Source organism: Stegostoma tigrinum, chromosome 16 (genome assembly GCF_030684315.1).
Source record: "Stegostoma tigrinum isolate sSteTig4 chromosome 16, sSteTig4.hap1, whole genome shotgun sequence".
Classification (NCBI taxonomy): Eukaryota; Metazoa; Chordata; class Chondrichthyes; order Orectolobiformes; family Stegostomatidae; genus Stegostoma; species Stegostoma tigrinum.
In genome coordinates this window covers 64,932,889-64,950,597 of record NC_081369.1, presented here as the reverse complement: position 1 = coordinate 64,950,597, position 17,709 = coordinate 64,932,889, and the positions used below count along the sequence as shown (strand labels likewise).

Sequence of the window (17,709 nt, the reverse complement as noted above, 5' to 3'; positions counted from 1 at the left end):
GCAGCACCTGGAGCAACATGATGAACAGTGCCCATCTCGGATTTACAAACCGTTAGTTTGGATGGATCCAGCAACAGGTCCATGACATTTCTAATTCAACCCCTTCCCCACTAATTGGCAGTGTATCAAGAGCAATAGATAAAAAGTACAGACAAATGTGGAGGAGGACCCTCTTTACATAGAGTCATAAAAATGAACACACTGAAACAGAACCTTTGGTCCAATTCATCCTTGCTAACTACGTATCCTAAATTAATCTAGCCCCACTTGTCAGCATTTTTTTAAGAATTAGAATCCCTACAGTGTGGAAGCAGGCCCTTTGGCCCAACAAGTCCACACCAGACCTCAGAATATCCCACCCAGACCCATCCCCCTATAACCCACCTAATCTACACCTCCCTGAACACGGTGGGCAATTTTGCATGGCCAATCCACTTACCCTGCACATCTTTGGACTGTGGGAGGAAACCCATTCAGACATGGAGAGAACGTGCAAACTCCACACAGACAGTCACCCGAGGCTGGAATCGAACCCAGGTCCTTGGTGCTGTGAGGCAGCAGTGCTAACCACTGTGCCGCCATGCTGCCCCAATTTAACCCATATTCCTCTAAACCCTTCCTATTCATGTATCCAGCCAGATGCCTTTTAAAATGTTGTTTTAGCAGCATCCACCACCTCCTCTGGCAACTTACTCTATACATGCATCACCCTCTGCATAAAAAGGCTGCCATGTCAGCGACTTTTAAATTACTGCCTGCTCACCTTAAACCTACACCCTCTAGCATTGGCCTCCTCTACCCTGGGGAAAAGAGCTGGCCTTTCATCCAATCCATGCCCCACATGATTTTATAAACTTCTAGAAGGTCACCCCTCAGTCTCCAACACTCCAAGGAAAATAGTCCCAGCCTATTTAGCATCTCCCTAAAGCTCAAACCCTCCAACCCCGGCAAACATCATTGTAAATCTTTCCTGAACGCTTTCAAGTTTCACAACATCTTTACTAAAGCAGGAAGACCAGAATTGAATGCATTTTTCCAAAAATGGTCCAACTAATGTCCTTATCAGTTGCAACATGTCACCCCAATGCCTATACTCGATGCACTACGTGTCTACAGAAAGCAATTACCTCTTGCACTTTATACAAAAACAAAATACAAATTCCTCTAGTAAGGTTATTGTAGCCTGGGGAGCCATAAAGGTGTTCTAATATCCATATAAAGTTCATGATTTCAGATCCACACTGGTACTGCACCCAGCATAAAGACGTCCATAATATGGAAACTGAAGCACCATGGGATTGTCCAGGTAACAGAACACAAGGAAGAGCGGGTCCACATGCAGAAGGTAGACCATCAAAATGTCCAGATGAAAGACAGAACACCAGGTAGTCCAAAATGGAGCCAAAGACAAGGCAGTAGAGAGTGTATCAGAGCAGCCCATACAGGAAATGTCTCCCCAGATGAGAAGACTCAGGGGGAACATCCAACAGATGATTCAAGTTGTTCTGCATGGAATATTTGTGGCTCTCTGGTGATGCAAAACCAGTCCAAAGAGGACCAACATCCACTCTTCATAGATCTGGCAAAATCAGCACTCAGCAGGATGTTCAATGCTTCAATCACTTCGACCATAGCGCAGACAAAAAGCCAGCACATCCAATGCCAAGCTGCTGTCATTTGACTTTACTCACCTTGCATCAGTACATCCCCAATTCAGGTTTGAGTCACATGACACGCTCTGTGCTCTGCCAGCGCATCTAACCGGGTTGTTGTTTGCAGTCGTGGCTGCATCAGGAGAGGCACCATCTCAGAGAGAAATGCACCTGTGGAGGTTACCAAGTTCCAGGCCCCTAAAAGATCATGATAAAAGATAGGGTGTCCTGTAATGTACACATTTGGGACTGGGTAGGGTGGAGGGGTAGTGCTGTCAAGTCTAAGTTCCCTTTGCCTTTATGTCCTGTATCACCAACAGCCAGAATGAAACAGGATGTCACAGTGTGTGGGCACTAAATATCAGAATATTTCACAATCGCAACTTACTACCTTAACATTTTACTGAAACCCTGCATGTACACAGATTTGCTTACAATGTGTTTGCCAAGAAAAATTGCCGACTCGTCATGCCTGGCTTTGCTACAATTATCCACATGCAAAAGTTTGATGTAAACTACCAGATTACATCTTCCATATCAATTGAAACATTAACTACAATGCTGCAACCAAGTATTGTAAGTTTCAGCAAAAATTCCACAAAAAATTTCAATTCACATCTACAGCACTTTTTTTTCTAAGTCAAATACATACATAAATGCATTGATGTGCAAATATGAACACTGAAGTCTCTTGACTAACCTTTTGCCTTTTTACATATTTAACCAGACATGCGATCAGCCACATCTGGATGAGCTACATGTGACTAGTCGCTAACAGAGACGAGAAAATTAACAAAATAATGAGTTGCTCAGGTATGCTGTGACATTCTCTCTCTCTCTCTATGCACTTACTGGTCCTGTACTTTCAACAGTACTCACCTGGTGGGATAGTGAAACCAGAAGCAAGCTGCACTGTTGGTTGTTGCTGGGAGCGAATGATAAGCTGAGGGGTTACAATGCGTTGGGGTGCCCCTAACCCAGTACGAGGAAGCTGTGGCTGAGCGGCTGATACTTGGATGATGCCAGGGGCAGACGAGATGACTTTAGTGATTCCGACATGAGGTTGAGAGATCATATTGACTGCAGATTTTGCCACTGCATTGACACTGACCGGGGCACTGGCTACAGGGAGAGAGCTGGTAACTGTGTATTGCAACTGATTACTCAGAGTGTTGGTCACTGTGATAGGAGCAGCTGTGTTATTTAATAAACTAAGAGAAACAGGCTGATGTTGAGTATGCAGAACAAGCTTCGTCTGTGACATAGAGTCTGTATTGGTGGCTGTGTGACTGCAAATTGGATTGCTGACAGCAGCAATTTGATTAGCCAATTGTGCTATTATTGCACCTCGATGGACACCTGTCTTTTCTCCAAATTGTACCAATCCTGGTGGATTCACATTGTTGAAGGGAGCAATTCCATTCTGTGACAGCGCAGCGCCCAAAACATTGCTGGCAATCACAGTATGCATTGGTGGTCTTGTCAATGTAATAGTTGGGGTACTACTACTACCCATCAGGATGCTGTCTTGAGACACAGAAACGAACTGAGGATTAAGAGAACCGTTTTGAGAGGAATTGCAAGGTGTGTTGATGCTGCTGGCATTGGAGCCAAAAGTGCTGGCGGCCCCAGAAGTGGGGAGATGGTTACAGGTCCCAGAGGCAGTCGCAGTGGAGAAGTGCAAAGCAGCTGTCACAGCAGGGGAGCTGCAATGTGCGACCACCCCATTGACAGCCTGAGGTGGGGATCCGGGAGCCTTCTGGGGTGCGGGTAGGTGGCTCGACCCCGGATACTCGCCTATTGTTAGGGCGGCCAAGGGAGGGACTCTCTCCCCAGGGTCAGTGGTAGTTTCAGAGGGCGCAAAGCTGCTGGTGCTGGGGGAGGCGGGTGGCGGGGGCCGGGAGGGCTGTAAGAGGCGGCCGGTCCCCGGGGTCGCCGCACCTGAAGCTCGGGCTCCGGCCGCTGAGGTGCTCGAGGAGGGGATGCTGGTGGCGGGAGGTGGCGGGAGCTCACTGGCGGAGGCTCCAGGCTGTTTAATTACGGCAGCTGCTTCCTGCCCGAAGCCAGGGGCCGAAGCCGGGGCCGGAGCCGGAGCCGGAGCCAGAGCCACAGCGGGAGCCGCCGCTCTCTCGCCGAGCGGCGATGGCGCCATTCTGCCGGCTCGCCGTCGTCCCTCCCCCGGGACGCTGCCTCCCGCTGGGCCTGGCCTCCCCTCTCCGGGCAGCATTGCCCGGCCTGCCAGCTGCGACTCCAGCGATCCCACCAGATCGCTGACCGCCTTTTCGTCCACCTCTGACAGAAACAGCTCCTCCAGCGGGTCTGAGCCCGCCGCCATCTTCCTCCGGGACCCGGCCACGCATGCGCCACTGCCCCTCCCGCCCCTTTTTTGCCTGCCGCGCAAAGGAGGCCGGGAAAGCCTCTGAACCAGACCTTGATAGAAGTGCGGAGCTACGCTGGGTGGGAGTAATAAAACAGTGGGTGGGGAGTAATGGGAAAGAGTCGGAGTAATAGGACAGAGGATGGGTGAAATAACTCCACAGAGGACGGTATTCCATCACCAAGTCACCCTTTATTTGCACATGAAGACACCTTGACTCTCATACTGCCTCTCTCCAGAATTAGCTCTCAGACTACCAAAATCTCTGAAATTCCTGCTTATATCTGTCAGCCAGGGCTCCCTGATCAGACCAGATTTACAAACCAAGCAGGGAACTCATATTCTTTGATGTCCAACTGTCTGACGTTGTTACAATCAATACAGTGGGAAGTAATAGGTCAGAGGGTGTGAGAATTAGGGAAGAAGGTGGGGAGTAGAAGGGAGAGGGTGTATTTAATAGGGAAAGAGTGGAAAAAATGGGGAGAGGCAAGAATAATAAGGAGACAGTAGAGAGTAGAAGGGAAATATTGGTATTAATAGGACAGAGGTAAGAACAATTGGACAGAGGCCAAGGAGTAGTAGTGCAGAAGGTGGCATAAAAGGGAGAAGATGGGGAGTAAAAGGGAGAGGGTGTATTTAATAGGGAAAGAGTGGAAAAAATGAGGAGTGGCAAGAATAATAGGGAGACAGTAGAGAGTAGAAGGGAAATATTGGGATTAATAGGACAGAGGTGAGAACAATTGGACAGAGGCCAAGGAGTAGTAGTGCAGAGGGTGGCATAAAAGGGAGAAGATGTGTAGTAATGGAGGGGTAATAATAGGGAGAGGGTTTGAGTAATAGGGCAGAGGGAGTAAAATGTCAGAGGGTTGGAAGTAACAGGGAAAGAGTGGAAGTAACAGGGCTGAGAGTGGGAATAATTGCACAGAAGGTGGGAGTGCTAAGGAAAAGGTAGGTAGTAATAAGGAGAAGGTATGAGTAATAAGAGACTGTGGGCAGTAAAGGGAAATAGTGGGGAGTGATAAGACAGTGTTGGAAGTAATAGAACAGATGGTAGAGAGTAATAGGAAGCATGTGAGAGCAATAGAACATTGTAGGTAGTAATAGGGATCAAGTATAGTAATAGAACAGAAGGTATGAGTAACAAATCAGTGGGTAGGGATTAGTGGGGAAAGAATGGGAGTAACAGGACAGAGAATGGGGATTAATAGGGAGAGGGTAATGTGGACGGGGGATTAATAGGGAGAGGGTGGATGTAATATGGAGAGTGGGATTACTAAGGAAAGGGTAGGGAATAATAGGGAGTTAGTATGGATTAATCGGGAAAGAGCAGGAGTAATTGGGAGATGATAAGAGTAATACACACAGGTTGTGAGTAGTGGGGAAACGGTTATGAATAACAGGACAGAGAACGGGAGTATAAGGGACATGGTGGAAATAATTGGTGGTGGAGTAACGGTGGGCAAGGAGTAACAGGGAGAAAATAGGAGAATTAGGGAGAACGTGGGAGCAATAGACCAGAGGGTGGTGAGCAATAAGATAGAGGGTAATGGCTCGGAAATAATAGGAGTGTGGTAAATTGTGGAAGCTGTGAGGAATTGGGTAGAGAGTAATAAGTCAGAGTGACACAGTAATAAAGACAAAGGAAACTTGAGGGAAATGAATAATAGAGACCACGAGTATAGGGGACTGGTAATAACAGAACAGAGGAAGTAATGAGCCAGTGAGTAATAGAAAAAGGATATCTTTGGAAAGTATACAGGTAGAGAGTATTGGGAATAAAGGTAAAATCACCATGAGGCTGCTATCCTACAAGAGAACAATGACTGGAGGTGAGATGGACTTGAGAGTCACCATGCTTCAGGTGAGGTTGAGAAGGATGACCTTTATGGTGACCTCAGCCAATACGGAATCAAGGGTTATGGGGAAAGGACAGGAAAATTGATGAGAGGAATGTCTGATCAGCCACAATCCTTTTGAATGATAGAGCAGGATCGAAGGGCGGAACAGCCTATCCTGTTCCTATTTCTTATGGAAATTGAACTCCCTTGTAATGGGAATAGAGACTAATGGGAGTGTTAGAAATGGGAATCATCGAGATAGCAGTAAACATGACAAAGAATAAGAGGGAAGGAAAGCAAAGGGAATAATCCTGGGGAGTGATAGTGACACAAGGTAATAGTGACTCATCATAGGGACAGGGATTAATGTGACATAGAGGACTGAGGAATAATCAAAGGAGTAATATCATTTGAGCAAGCTTTTGGAGGACATTAGAAGAACAAGAAGTTTAAATTAGAGGCTGTAGGAACAGGCCAGGCAGCATCAGAGGAGCAGGAAGGCTGACATTTTGGGTCTGGACCCTTCCTCAGAAATTAGAGGCATTGCACAATGAGGTGCTGACTTGTTTTGAGGGACTGTTGAACTCTGACTTTGCAAGGAGCAAGGAGGGATGAACGATTTGTCCCCTCAAGCCTCCTTCACCATTTAGTAAAATCATGGCTGCTCTGATTGTAGCCTCCACTCCACATTCCTACCTACCTCCAAAAATTCTTGAGCCTAGTTAATCAACCTATGCCCTGAAGGAAAACATTCCCACTGTTACATTCCAAGCAGTAAACAAGAGCTTTTGTGAGGAAGCGTCTAGGCCCGAAATGTCAGCCTTCCTGCTCCTACAATGCTGCTTGACCTGCTGTGTTCATCCAGCTGTACACCTTGTTATCTCAGCCTTCCATTAGCCTTCTGAATCTCTTACAGTGCACATATATCTGCATACTAGCTTTGTGATTCATGTACCAGTGTGCTCAGATCCCCTTGTACCACTGAGGTCTCTCTCTATTTAAATAATATTCTGTTTTTCCGTTCTTCCTGCCAAAGTGAACAAAGTTCATATCTTCCAACAAGGTACCACCATCCACCAAATTTCTGCACACTCACATAATCTGACCACACTACTTCACTTCCTCTTTATGTCCTTTTCACAACTTATTTTCATACAAGCCATTGTAATCATCCTAATGAAGTCTAATGCTGAAAACATCAGGAGATTCCAACCTGCTGTTTGGCGAAATGGATAGTTCTCAATTTCATAATATTAGGGAAACGATAAGCTTCATCACGAGGCAGGCAACCAATTCTGTAGAGATAACATCTTCAGGAATAGACGTTTGAAGAATATTTAACTGTTTTCAAACCACAGCATTGCAAATCACAACACACAAATTGTCTCAGAGATAATAGGAACTGCAGATGCTGGGGAATCCGAAATAACAAGGTATAGAGCTGGATGAACACAGCAGGCCAAGCAGTATCTTAGGAGCACAAAAGCTGACATTTTGGGCCGAGACCCTTCATCAGAAACGGGGGATGGGGAGAGGGTTCTGAAATAAATAGGGAGAGAAGGGGAGGCGGACTGAAGATAGATAGAGGAGAAGATAGTTGGAGGGGAGAGTATAGGTGGGGAGATATGGAGGGAATAGATCAGTCTGGGGAGGACAGACAGGTCAAGGGGGCGGGATGAGGTTAGTAAGTAGGAAGTGGAGGTGTGGCTTGAGGTGGGAGGAGGGGATTGGTGAGAGGAAGAACAGGTTAGGGAGGCGGGGATGAGCTGGGCTGGTTTTGGGAATCAGTGGGGGGAGAGGAGATTTTGAAGCTTGTGAAATCCACATTGATACCATTGGGCTGCAGGGCAAAACCAGCCCAGCTCATCCCTGATAATGGGAATTGCAGATGCTGGAGAATCCAAGATAACAAAGTGTGAAATTGGATGAACACAGCAGGCCAAACAGCATCTCAGGAGCACAAAAGCTGACGTTTTGGGCCTAGACCCTTCATCAGAGAGGGTCTAGGCCCGAAACGTCAGCTTTTGTGCTCCTGAGATGCTGTTTGGCCTGCTGTGTTCATCCAGCTTCACACTTTGTTATCCCAGCTCATCCCTGCCTCCCTAACCTGTTCTTCCTCTCACCCATACCTTCCTCCCACCTCACGCCGCACCTCCATTTCCTCCCTACTAACCTCATCCCACCCCCTTGACCTGTCCGTCTTCCCCGGGCTGACCTATCCCCTTCCTACCTCCCCACCTACACTCACCTTCACTGGCTCCATCCCTACCCCTTTAACTCGTCTGTTTCCTCTCCACCTATCTTCTCCTCTATCTGTCCTTGATCCACCTCCCCCTCTGTCCCTATTTATTTCAGAACCTTCTCCCCATCTCCCTTTTCTGATGAAGGGCCTAGGCCCAAAACCTCAGCTTTTGTGCTCCTAAGATGCTGCTTGGCCTGCAGTGTTCATCCAGCCCCACACTTTGTTAACACAAATTGTTTCATTTGTGTAAGCTGTTGTAATGATTATGTTGACACTCATTTACATTCTTCTCCCTTCACAATGAAAAATCACAATCAAAACAATTCCCCTCATTCATCTTCTAGTTAGTAATGACATTTAGTTCAGAGACACATAAGTTGTGAAGCTGTGAGATTGTTTTCATCATTGTAATAGTGGTGAATTCACTAGCTTGCATTGCCTTGAGTATAGAAGATTAACGGGTGATCAACTGGGCTGTTCAGAATTTTAAATGCATTTGATAGGATGGGCAACACTTCCTCTGATGGAGGAGTCCAAAAGAATGATGTATATCAATATAGCACTGACTCTTTGAAACAAAATCTAGACCCTTCATCAGAAATGAGGGAAGGGAAAGGAGTTCTGAAATAAATAGGGAGAGAGATGGAGGTCAATAGAAGATGGATAGAGGAGAAGGTAGGTGGAGAGGAGACGGATAAGTCAAAGAGGCGGGGATGGAACCAGTAAAGGTGAGTGTAGGTGGGGAGGTAGGGAGGGAATAGGTCAGTCCAGGGTAGACAGACAGGTGAGGTTAGTAGGTAGGAAATGAGGGTGCGACCTGAGGTGGGAGGAGGGGATAGTTGGAAAAACAGGTTAGGGAGGCAGGGACGAGCTGGGCTGGTTTTGGGATGCGGTAGTGGGAGGGGACATTTTGAAGCTTGTGAAATCGGGTCTAGTCTGGAAACGTCAGCTTTCCTGCTCCTAAGATGCTGGTTGGCCTGCTGTGTTCATCCAGCTCTACACTTTGTTATCTTTTAAAAACAAGGTTGTACTTCTCTTAATGTTGTCAAGGAACATGGAGTATGACAGGTAGACTTTCTCCTTCATCACTTGCTATAGGCTTTGTGTAGCAACAGCATCGGTTCTGGTTTGGCCATCTCAATCAGTAAGGGGGCTGCCAAGTTATTCCTGAAATCCATCTTTATTGATCTCAATACCAGAGGAAAAGTTGGACCAGCTGGGCTCAGACCTGCTGTAGTATGCAAGAGTAAGAGGTGACTTGAATGAATCATTTTTGATCCTGAGGAAGCTTGACAGGATGAATGTTCCAGAATGTTTTATCTTGTGGGAGAGTTTAGAACTAGGGGATCACCACTTAAAAACTATTAAACAACATTTTTCTTCAGAGTGAGCTCTAAGTTTTGGAATTCACTTCCTCAAAAGGCCATGGAAGCAAAATCTTTGTGTATGTGTAAGGTAGAAGTGGATAGCTTCCAGGAAGCAAGAGAGGTGAAAGGTAATTCTGGGCTACAATCACATCATCCACCATACATTTAAATAGCACAGCAGGCTCCAGGTATTAAATGGCCGACTGTATTTTTATATTCACATCTCCATCAGGAGTACTTTATGTCATAGAGTCACAGAGGTCTACAATACAGAAAAATATACTTCAGCTCATTGTGTCTGCATAAGTCAAAAACAACCACCTAACAATTCTAATCCCATTTTCCAGCACTTGGCCCATAGGTTTGGATACCTTGGCATCACAAATGCTCATCTAAATGCTTCTTCAGTGTTATGAGGATTTCTGCCTCTACCATCCTTGCAGGCAGTGAGCTGAAAATGTTTTTTCCTCACATCTCCCCTAAACCTGCTGTCCCCGGTCATTGATCTCTCCAACAAAGGGAGAAATTGCTTCCCGTCTACCCTATCTATACCCACATAATTTGACACATGTCAACTATGGGATTTCAAGACAAGAGGGCATATTTTAAAGGTGAGAGGAAAGAGATTTTAAAAAAGACGTAAGAGGCAATTTTTTTACACAGAGGGTGGTTCACGCGGGGAATGAGCTTCCTGAAGAAGTGGTGGACATGGGCACAGTTACAACGTTTAAAAAACACTTAGCTAAGTACTTGAACAGGAAAGGTTTGGAGAGATATGGGCCAGGAGCAGACAAGTGGGACTAGTTTAGTATGAGATTATGTTCAGCATCGATTCATTGGATCAAAGGGTCTGTTTCTGTGCTGTATCGCTCTATGTCTATGACTGTCAATCTCTTCTCCATCTCCTTTGCTCCAGTCTGTCCAATTTGTCTTCAAAGTTGAAACTCTCAAGCCCAGATAACATCCTGGTAAATCTCCTCTGCACCCACTCTAGTGCTATCATTCCCTCCCAAAATGTGGAATCCAGAACAGCAGTATTCTAGCTGTGGCCTAACCAACATGTTTCACAGTTCCAGCATAAGCTCCCTTCTCTATGCTTCAACTAATAAACATGAATATACCAGATACCTTCTTCACCATAAAGACATACAGCATAGAAACAGACCCTTTGGCCTACTGTACTCAATGTTCCCTTGGCCTACTATGTCTATGCTACCAACAAACACTAATTTTGTGGTCCTGAGTAATTCCATTTACCTGGACTTAGCCCATGGCCTATCATGCCCAACACTTAAGTACTCATCCAGATGATTCTTAAATGTTGTGAGAGTATTTGTCTCCATCACCCTCTCAGGCAGCACATTCCATATTTCTACCATTCTCTGGGCATAAAAATTCTTCCTCAGATCTCCTCTCAACTACTTGCTCCTCACATTAAACTTATGCCCTCTGGTCTTAGACACATCTGTCATGTGGAAGAGATTCTTTGATCTGTTCTGTCTATGTTTCTCATAATCTTTTATACCTCAGTCCCAGCCCACCCACCCCCCCCAACTTCCTCTGCTCCAAGGAAGACAAACCCAGCCTATTCAGTCTCTCCTCATAACTGAGACTTTTCATCCTAGGCAACATCCTGGTGAATCTCCTCTGCACCTTCTCCATTGGCACATTGTAAAATTCTTTCCATTCTTCTGATTTTTTCCCCTTTGTTTTAATCTTATACAATTCTGAACCTCCTTTGTTAGCTGTAGTTGACTGATCATTTTTGAGGTTTGGCACATTGAAGGAATATACAGTTGCTGCAAGACATGTAATCATTCCTTAAAGACTATCCATTGTCTATGGACAGTCATGTCTTTTAATGTATTTTCCCATTCCTCCACCATCAATTTGTGCCTAACTTTATTTTCCTGTTAAAATTGAATACCCTTGCTTCAAATGAAACTTCCCCACTTTTAAACATAAAGCAAAATTCAATCTTATTGTTGTCACTCAATCCTAAATAAATATTTTCGAACAACATTGAACTAGTTATGACTTTAAGTTACAATAGATCAGGCCTAAACTAACTTTTTTTGTATGTGTAGGCATATTGTTGTCTGGCCTGGTGTAGCATGATCTTCCTTGCTATTTATGCTCAGTGATGCCCAGATCCATTATATCATCGTAACATTGCTCCAGGGTCTTTAAACCCCTAAATCACAAACGATTTCAAAATGTAGCTTGCAAATCCAGAGGTTGTTATTATTTTGTTATTATTTAGATAGAAATGCAAATATTATGTGTGTACTTCAAAATTTTTGGTAAATGCCAGCTAGGTTTAGAAATAAAACTAAATCGTGGAGCAGTTCCCAGCTCTCACTTCAGATTTCTTCAATGATTTGAGAAGTTAACTTTTCCAGCAATGTTTTTGAGTTAGTTTTGGAGAGTTACGAGGTGCAAGCTTCCGAGAGAGAGATGCTTGTTCGCATCTTTTAAGATTTCGTCCTGCAGAGAGTGAGACTGGTGTTGTGCAAAGAGAGGGAAAGAAACAGAAGGAAAGTACTGGCTGAGTGGGGGAAGGGCCTGGCCACTGGAATATGAAGGCAGCCATGTTGGCTGCTGCCTGAGCGAACGTCACGGACCGGGGGGGTAGGGAGGTGGATAGAGAGAAAGAATAGGCCGGAGCGGGACGGTAGAGGCAATCCGCATTCATCCGCTGCCTCAGCTCCCGCAAATAGTGGTAGGCACTGCACAGCTACCATCATGAGTGGGGGTACTCCTTACATCGGCAGTAAAATCAGCCTGATCTCCAAGGCAGAGATCCGATATGAGGGGATTTTGTACACCATCGACACCGAGAACTCCACCGTCGCTTTAGCCAAAGGTAAATGGCGTAGAGGCGCCGGGCCTAAGAATACGACCCCATCCCTTGTGAATAACTCTTGTCTATAATAATCCCTCACATTTCGACATTCTTATCGCTAAAGAAACACAATTTGTTATTTAAACGTCGGGCAGTTTATCCCTTGTTTTAAAAAAAACTAAAATGGCGGGATTTGTCAACAAGAGCTTCTGTTCTCTTAAGTGTGTTTAATTGTATTTCAATCTGAGCTTTAATTTGGATGTTTTCTTACTTTCTTTGGGGAGGGGGTGGGGAATGTGAATTTTATCAATATATTCTAATTGGATGTGGTAAAGAAAGTGGGGAGTGGTCGGTGGTTATAAAGACAACCTGCTACCCACATCATAAACAAAAATAACTAAGACATTTCGTTTTAATATTTCTTTGTATGACTCACTGCTTTTAAATTGAATGGCTGCTAAATCAATCCGATTTGTTCGTCAAATCAGATAACACTGTTGCTCCTTGCAGTTCGTTATCCAGAGGAGTCTCCGCTTTTGTGGTTTTCATCCTCAATTTAGTGTTTATAATGTTTATATTGCAGTGTCTTCCAAGCAAATTGTTATATAGAAAATTCGCTGATAACTTTTAAAATGTTAGCTGCAGTAACTTTCATTTGTCTAGTGATAATGAAGCAATATTCTGATTGCTATTTAGATTATCTCTGGACTACTTCGAAGTTCCAAATCTTTAACGTACGTAAGAATTTCATGGTTGAGGTTATTTTTGTCTAGTTATTGGCAAGTAACGTGTTATCCAATTACCCCTTTTGTTGGAAGTAAACCCCAAAATAATAATTAGATTTTAATGAATTTGTGAAGATGTTGAATTGACTTGAGAAGGTAATTTTCTGAGCAAGTGTTTTAGCTTGAGGTATGATAATAGTGCACTCCAAAAAGCACTGATTTGTCTGGTTACTTGGGTTAAATGGGCATCTGTCTTTCTGTTGAAAAGATTTAGTTGGATAGTTTTCCAATAGACTGGAAAATCTAAAACACTTCAATTTGGAACAACCTAACGTGATTTTTGTGTTTGTGTTGTTTACAATGATTTTGTATAATGTGTATTCTTCAATAAGGCTTTACTTTGACTACCTATCGTTGGGTCTTTTAAGAGTTGGAAATTGGTGACTCCTGAGGAATTTATCGATGTGTTGTGGTGCCCACTACAAATAATTAGTCTAGAATAATTTTGTAAGTTTATAAATGTAGGAAAGAAGAGATTCTGTTTGTGGCAACCTCTGTTCAAACAATTTAACAAGTTTCTTTTTCTTTTGTTCATTCCTTGTAGCCCTGCAGATTTTGCCTCTCTAGATGTCCATCTAATTTCTTTTTAAAGCTATTAAGGAATCTGCTCTTTTCCATCTTTTCTGGCATTGCATTCCAAATCAAACCCACTTGCTGAATACAAAAAAAACTTGGCACTTTTTGGCCTTTTGTAATCTCCTTAAATTTGTTTCCCCCCAGTTCTTAACCACCTTGAACATGGGAACAATTTCTTTCTGCACTGAGTTTGTGTTGTGACGTGGACCAATTCAATCACATCTCCTCTGAATCGTTACTTTTCAAAAAGAAGAACTGCCCCAGTTTCACCCATCTAAGCTTGTGACTGGTCCCTGGAGTGAGAAGCTTTGGAGATCTGCCTCATTCGTTCCTAAATCAGGTGCTCAGAAAGAAAACATTTAATCTAGCTCCTCTGGTAAATTGTGTATGATCAGTTGAACAAAATGACCTTGCTTCGGTACACTGTACGATTCTGTTTTCTGGTGTCTGTAAGCAAAACCCAAAATTGTCCAGGATTAGAGTTGATACATGGGAATTCTTTCTGCTGACTGAAATGACTGGAGGCCAGAAGTCCCGAAAGGATGTGGGAAAAGGCAGAAGATAAAATAAATGACTAGCAGAAAAGACCACCAGCCGGAAGGAGGAAAAAGTTACATCTGTGAATCCCACGCTAACATTATTCCTCTGTGCTGGCTGCAGAAGGCATTGCTGCTTGGAAGTTGACCTCTTGCGACAACAGGTGATGTTCACACCAATGACATAAGACCTGAGTACAGTCTGCTGTGTTTCAAAATGCATGGGTGCCATTAATGTCTTTTCCATGTGTTTTCTAACTCTTTCTCAATGATATAAATGGATTTATAGTACAGAAATAATCTATTCTGGCCAGTTTTTGAATGCCACAGAAGTTTAGAAAGTTTGAGGATAGTACCATGAAAGGTACCACAGAACCTCTACAGTGAAAGCTGGACATTTGGCCCATCAAGTTCATGTGACCCTCTGAAGAGGGTCCCACTCAAACTCAAACCCAAACCCAACCCCCGACTCTGTTCCTGTAACCATACACTTCCCATGGCAAATCCACCTAGCCTGCTCATCCCTGAACACTACGGACAATTTAGCATGGCCGTTCCACCTAACCGCCTCAGCTTTGGACTCGGGGTGGGGTGGGTAGGAAACTGGAACGTGTCTGGAGGAAATCCATGTGGACGTGGAGAGAATGTGCAAACTCCACACAGACAGTAGCCCGAGGGATGGAATTGAACCTGGGTCACTGTTGCTGTGAGGCCACAGTGCTAACTGCTGCAGCACCCATTTTCTTCCACTTTACGTCATCCTGCCCCAATGTCATATCTTTAAATTATTTCCTCCCTTGCACTTGCCCATTTTCCCAGAAGTGTGTATTAAAGAAGCCTGTACCTGTCTTGGAGGTGAAGGGCAGAGATTCACGAAAGTTTTTTTTAAATTCATTTGTGGGATCTGTGCATTACTGACTGGCCAGCATTTGTTGCCCTTGAGGGTGGTGGTGAGTTACCTTCTTGAACTACCATAGTCCACTGTTGTGGGTTGACCCACAATGACACGAGGGTGGGAATTCCAGGATTTAGACCCAGCAACAGTGAGGGAACAACGATATATTTCCAAGAGGATAGTCAGTGGCTTGAAGGTGAACTTAGGTGTGGTGCTGTTTCTGTATACCTGCTGTCTTTGTCCTTCGATGGTAATGGTTGTGGGTTTGGAAGGTGCTATCGGAGGATCTTTGGTGAATTTCTGCAGTGCATCTTGTAGATAGTACACGCTGGTGGAGGGAATGGATGTTTGTGGTTATGTTTGTGGTTATGTTTGTGCCAATCAAGCAGGGACTGTTTTGACATGGATGGTGTCAAGCTTCCTGAGTGGTGTTGGAGCTACACTCATCCAGGCAAGTGGGGAGTATTCCATCATACTCCTGACTTGTGCCTTGTTGATTGGACAGGCTTTGAGGAGTCAGGAGGTGATTTACTTGCCACAGCATTCCTAGCCTCTTACCTGCTCTTGTAGCCACTGTGTTATGTGGTGAGACTAGTTGAGTTTTTGGTCAATGATATCCCCCACTATCTACACTCTGTGGGTTTCAGTGATGGTAACACAGCTGAATGCTGAGGTATGGTGTTTAGATTGCCTCTTGGTGATAATCATAGCCTGGCATTTGGTGCAAATGTTACTTCTCAGCCCAAGCCTGGACATTGTTGAAATCTTGTTGCATCTTGAACTTGGACTGCTTCAATATCTGACGAGTCACGAATGGTGCCAAACATTATGCCTGGTGAATCAAGGCTGTAATGAGTTCAGGAGCTGAGTGGCCCTGGTGGAACAGGTGCTGCTTGATAGCACTGATGACACCTTCCAGTACTTTACTGATTGCAAGTAGACTGGAGTGAGAATTGGCTAGTTTGGATTTGTCCTGTTTTTTCTGCACAAAACACACTTTGGCAATTTACACATTGTCAGGTAGATGCCAGTGTTGTCACTGTACTGGAACAGCTTGGTTAGAGGAGCAGCAAGTTCTGGAGCACAAGTCTTCAGTACTATTGTAGGAATGTTGTCAGTGCTTGTATCCTTTTGTAGTGCCCAGTGTCTCCATCGTTTCTTGATATCTCTTGGAATGAATGGAATTGGCTGAAGACTGGTATCTGTAATGCCAGGGATGACTAGAGGAGACTGAGATGGATCATCCACTCGGCACTTCTGGCTGAAGCTTGATGTCGATGCTTCAGCCTTACCTTTTTTTGCATTCATTTGCTGGGCTCCTCCATGATTGAGGATATTTGTGGAGCCACCTCCTTCAGTGAGTTGTTTAATTGTCCACCTCCATTTACAACTGGATGTGGCAGGACTGCAGAGCTTAGATCTGATCCGTTTGTTGTGGGATCACCTTAGCTCTGTCCATGACTTGGTGCTTATATAGTTTGGCATGCAAGTAGTCCTGTTCAGTGGCCTTGACCAGGTAGGTATGCCTGGTGCTGCTGCTGGCACGCCCTCCTGCACTCTCCATTGAACTAGGGTTGATTCAAGGATATGTCGGACTATGAGGTTACAGATTGCTTGATCGTTCACAGTGCCTCATGGTTACCTAGTCTTGAGTTGCTCGATCTGTGTGAAGTCGATCCCATTGAGCACGGTGATAGTGCCACACAACACGACGGAGATTGTTCTCAATGTGAAGGTGAGACTTTGTCTCCACAAGGACTGTGGTCACTTACCGATACTGACATGGACAGATGTGTCTGCGGCTGGCAGATTAGTAAGGGTGAGGCCAAGTATGTTTTTCCCTCTTGTTGATTCCCTCACTACCTGTCACAGACCCAGTCTAGCAGCTGTGTCCTTTAGGACCTGACCAGCTCAGTCTGTAGTATTGCTACTAAGCCACTCTTAGATGTTGAGATTCCCTACCCACAGTACATTTTGTGCCTCTTGCCATCCTTAGTGCTTCCTCCAACTGTTGTTTCACATTGAGGAGTACTGACTCATCACCTGAGGGAGGACGGAAATGTGGTAATCAGCAGGAGATCTCCTTGCCCATGTTAAATCTGAAGCCATGAGACTTCATGGGGTCCAGAGTCAATGTTGAGAATTCCCAGAATGACTCCCTCCCAACACTTTACCACTGTGCTGCCACCTCTGCTAGGTCTGTCCTGTGGATGCGACAGGACATATCCAGGGATGGTGATGGTGGTGTCTGGGGCATTGTCTGTCAGGTATGATTCCATGAATATGACTATGTCAGACTGAGGTTTGACGAGTCTGTGAGACAGCTGTACCAATTTTGACACTGGCCCCTAGATGTTAGTGAGGAGGACTTCTGAGTTGACATTGCTGCTTCTGCTGTTGTCTTTGGTGCCTAGGTGGATGCCAGGTGATCCATCTCTGGTTTCATTTCTTTGAGACTTAACATTTTTACAGCTGAATGGCTTGCTAGGCTATTTGAGGGCAGTTGAGGATTGACCATATTGCAGTGGGCCTGGAGCCTTGTAGGGCAGACCAAGTGAGGATGGCAGATTTCCTCCCTTGAAAGGCATCAGTGAAC

At 44.8% G+C, this 17,709-nt stretch overlaps 2 protein-coding genes across 10 annotated transcripts in view; one reads left to right on the top strand and one right to left on the bottom strand.

Annotated features, from left to right (window-relative positions):
- The window catches only part of LOC125460101 (transcription initiation factor TFIID subunit 4-like), a 445,881-nt gene extending 441,883 nt beyond the window's left edge, over positions 1-3,998 (bottom strand). For all 6 annotated transcript variants that reach the window (XM_059651796.1, XM_059651795.1, XM_048547209.2 and 3 more), the window contains exon 1: positions 2,532-3,998. In XM_059651796.1, coding sequence (XP_059507779.1) covers positions 2,532-3,987 — 1,456 coding nt within the window. In that variant the 5' untranslated portion in view covers positions 3,988-3,998. The remainder of the gene's footprint in view (positions 1-2,531) is intronic.
- Positions 3,999-12,086: 8,088 nt separating this feature from the next.
- Positions 12,087-17,709, top strand: part of LOC125459805 (protein LSM14 homolog A-like) — a 71,459-nt gene continuing 65,836 nt past the window's right edge. For all 4 annotated transcript variants that reach the window (XM_048546682.2, XM_048546681.2, XM_048546679.2 and 1 more), the window contains exon 1: positions 12,087-12,342. In XM_048546682.2, coding sequence (XP_048402639.1) covers positions 12,222-12,342 — 121 coding nt within the window. In that variant the 5' untranslated portion in view covers positions 12,087-12,221. The remainder of the gene's footprint in view (positions 12,343-17,709) is intronic.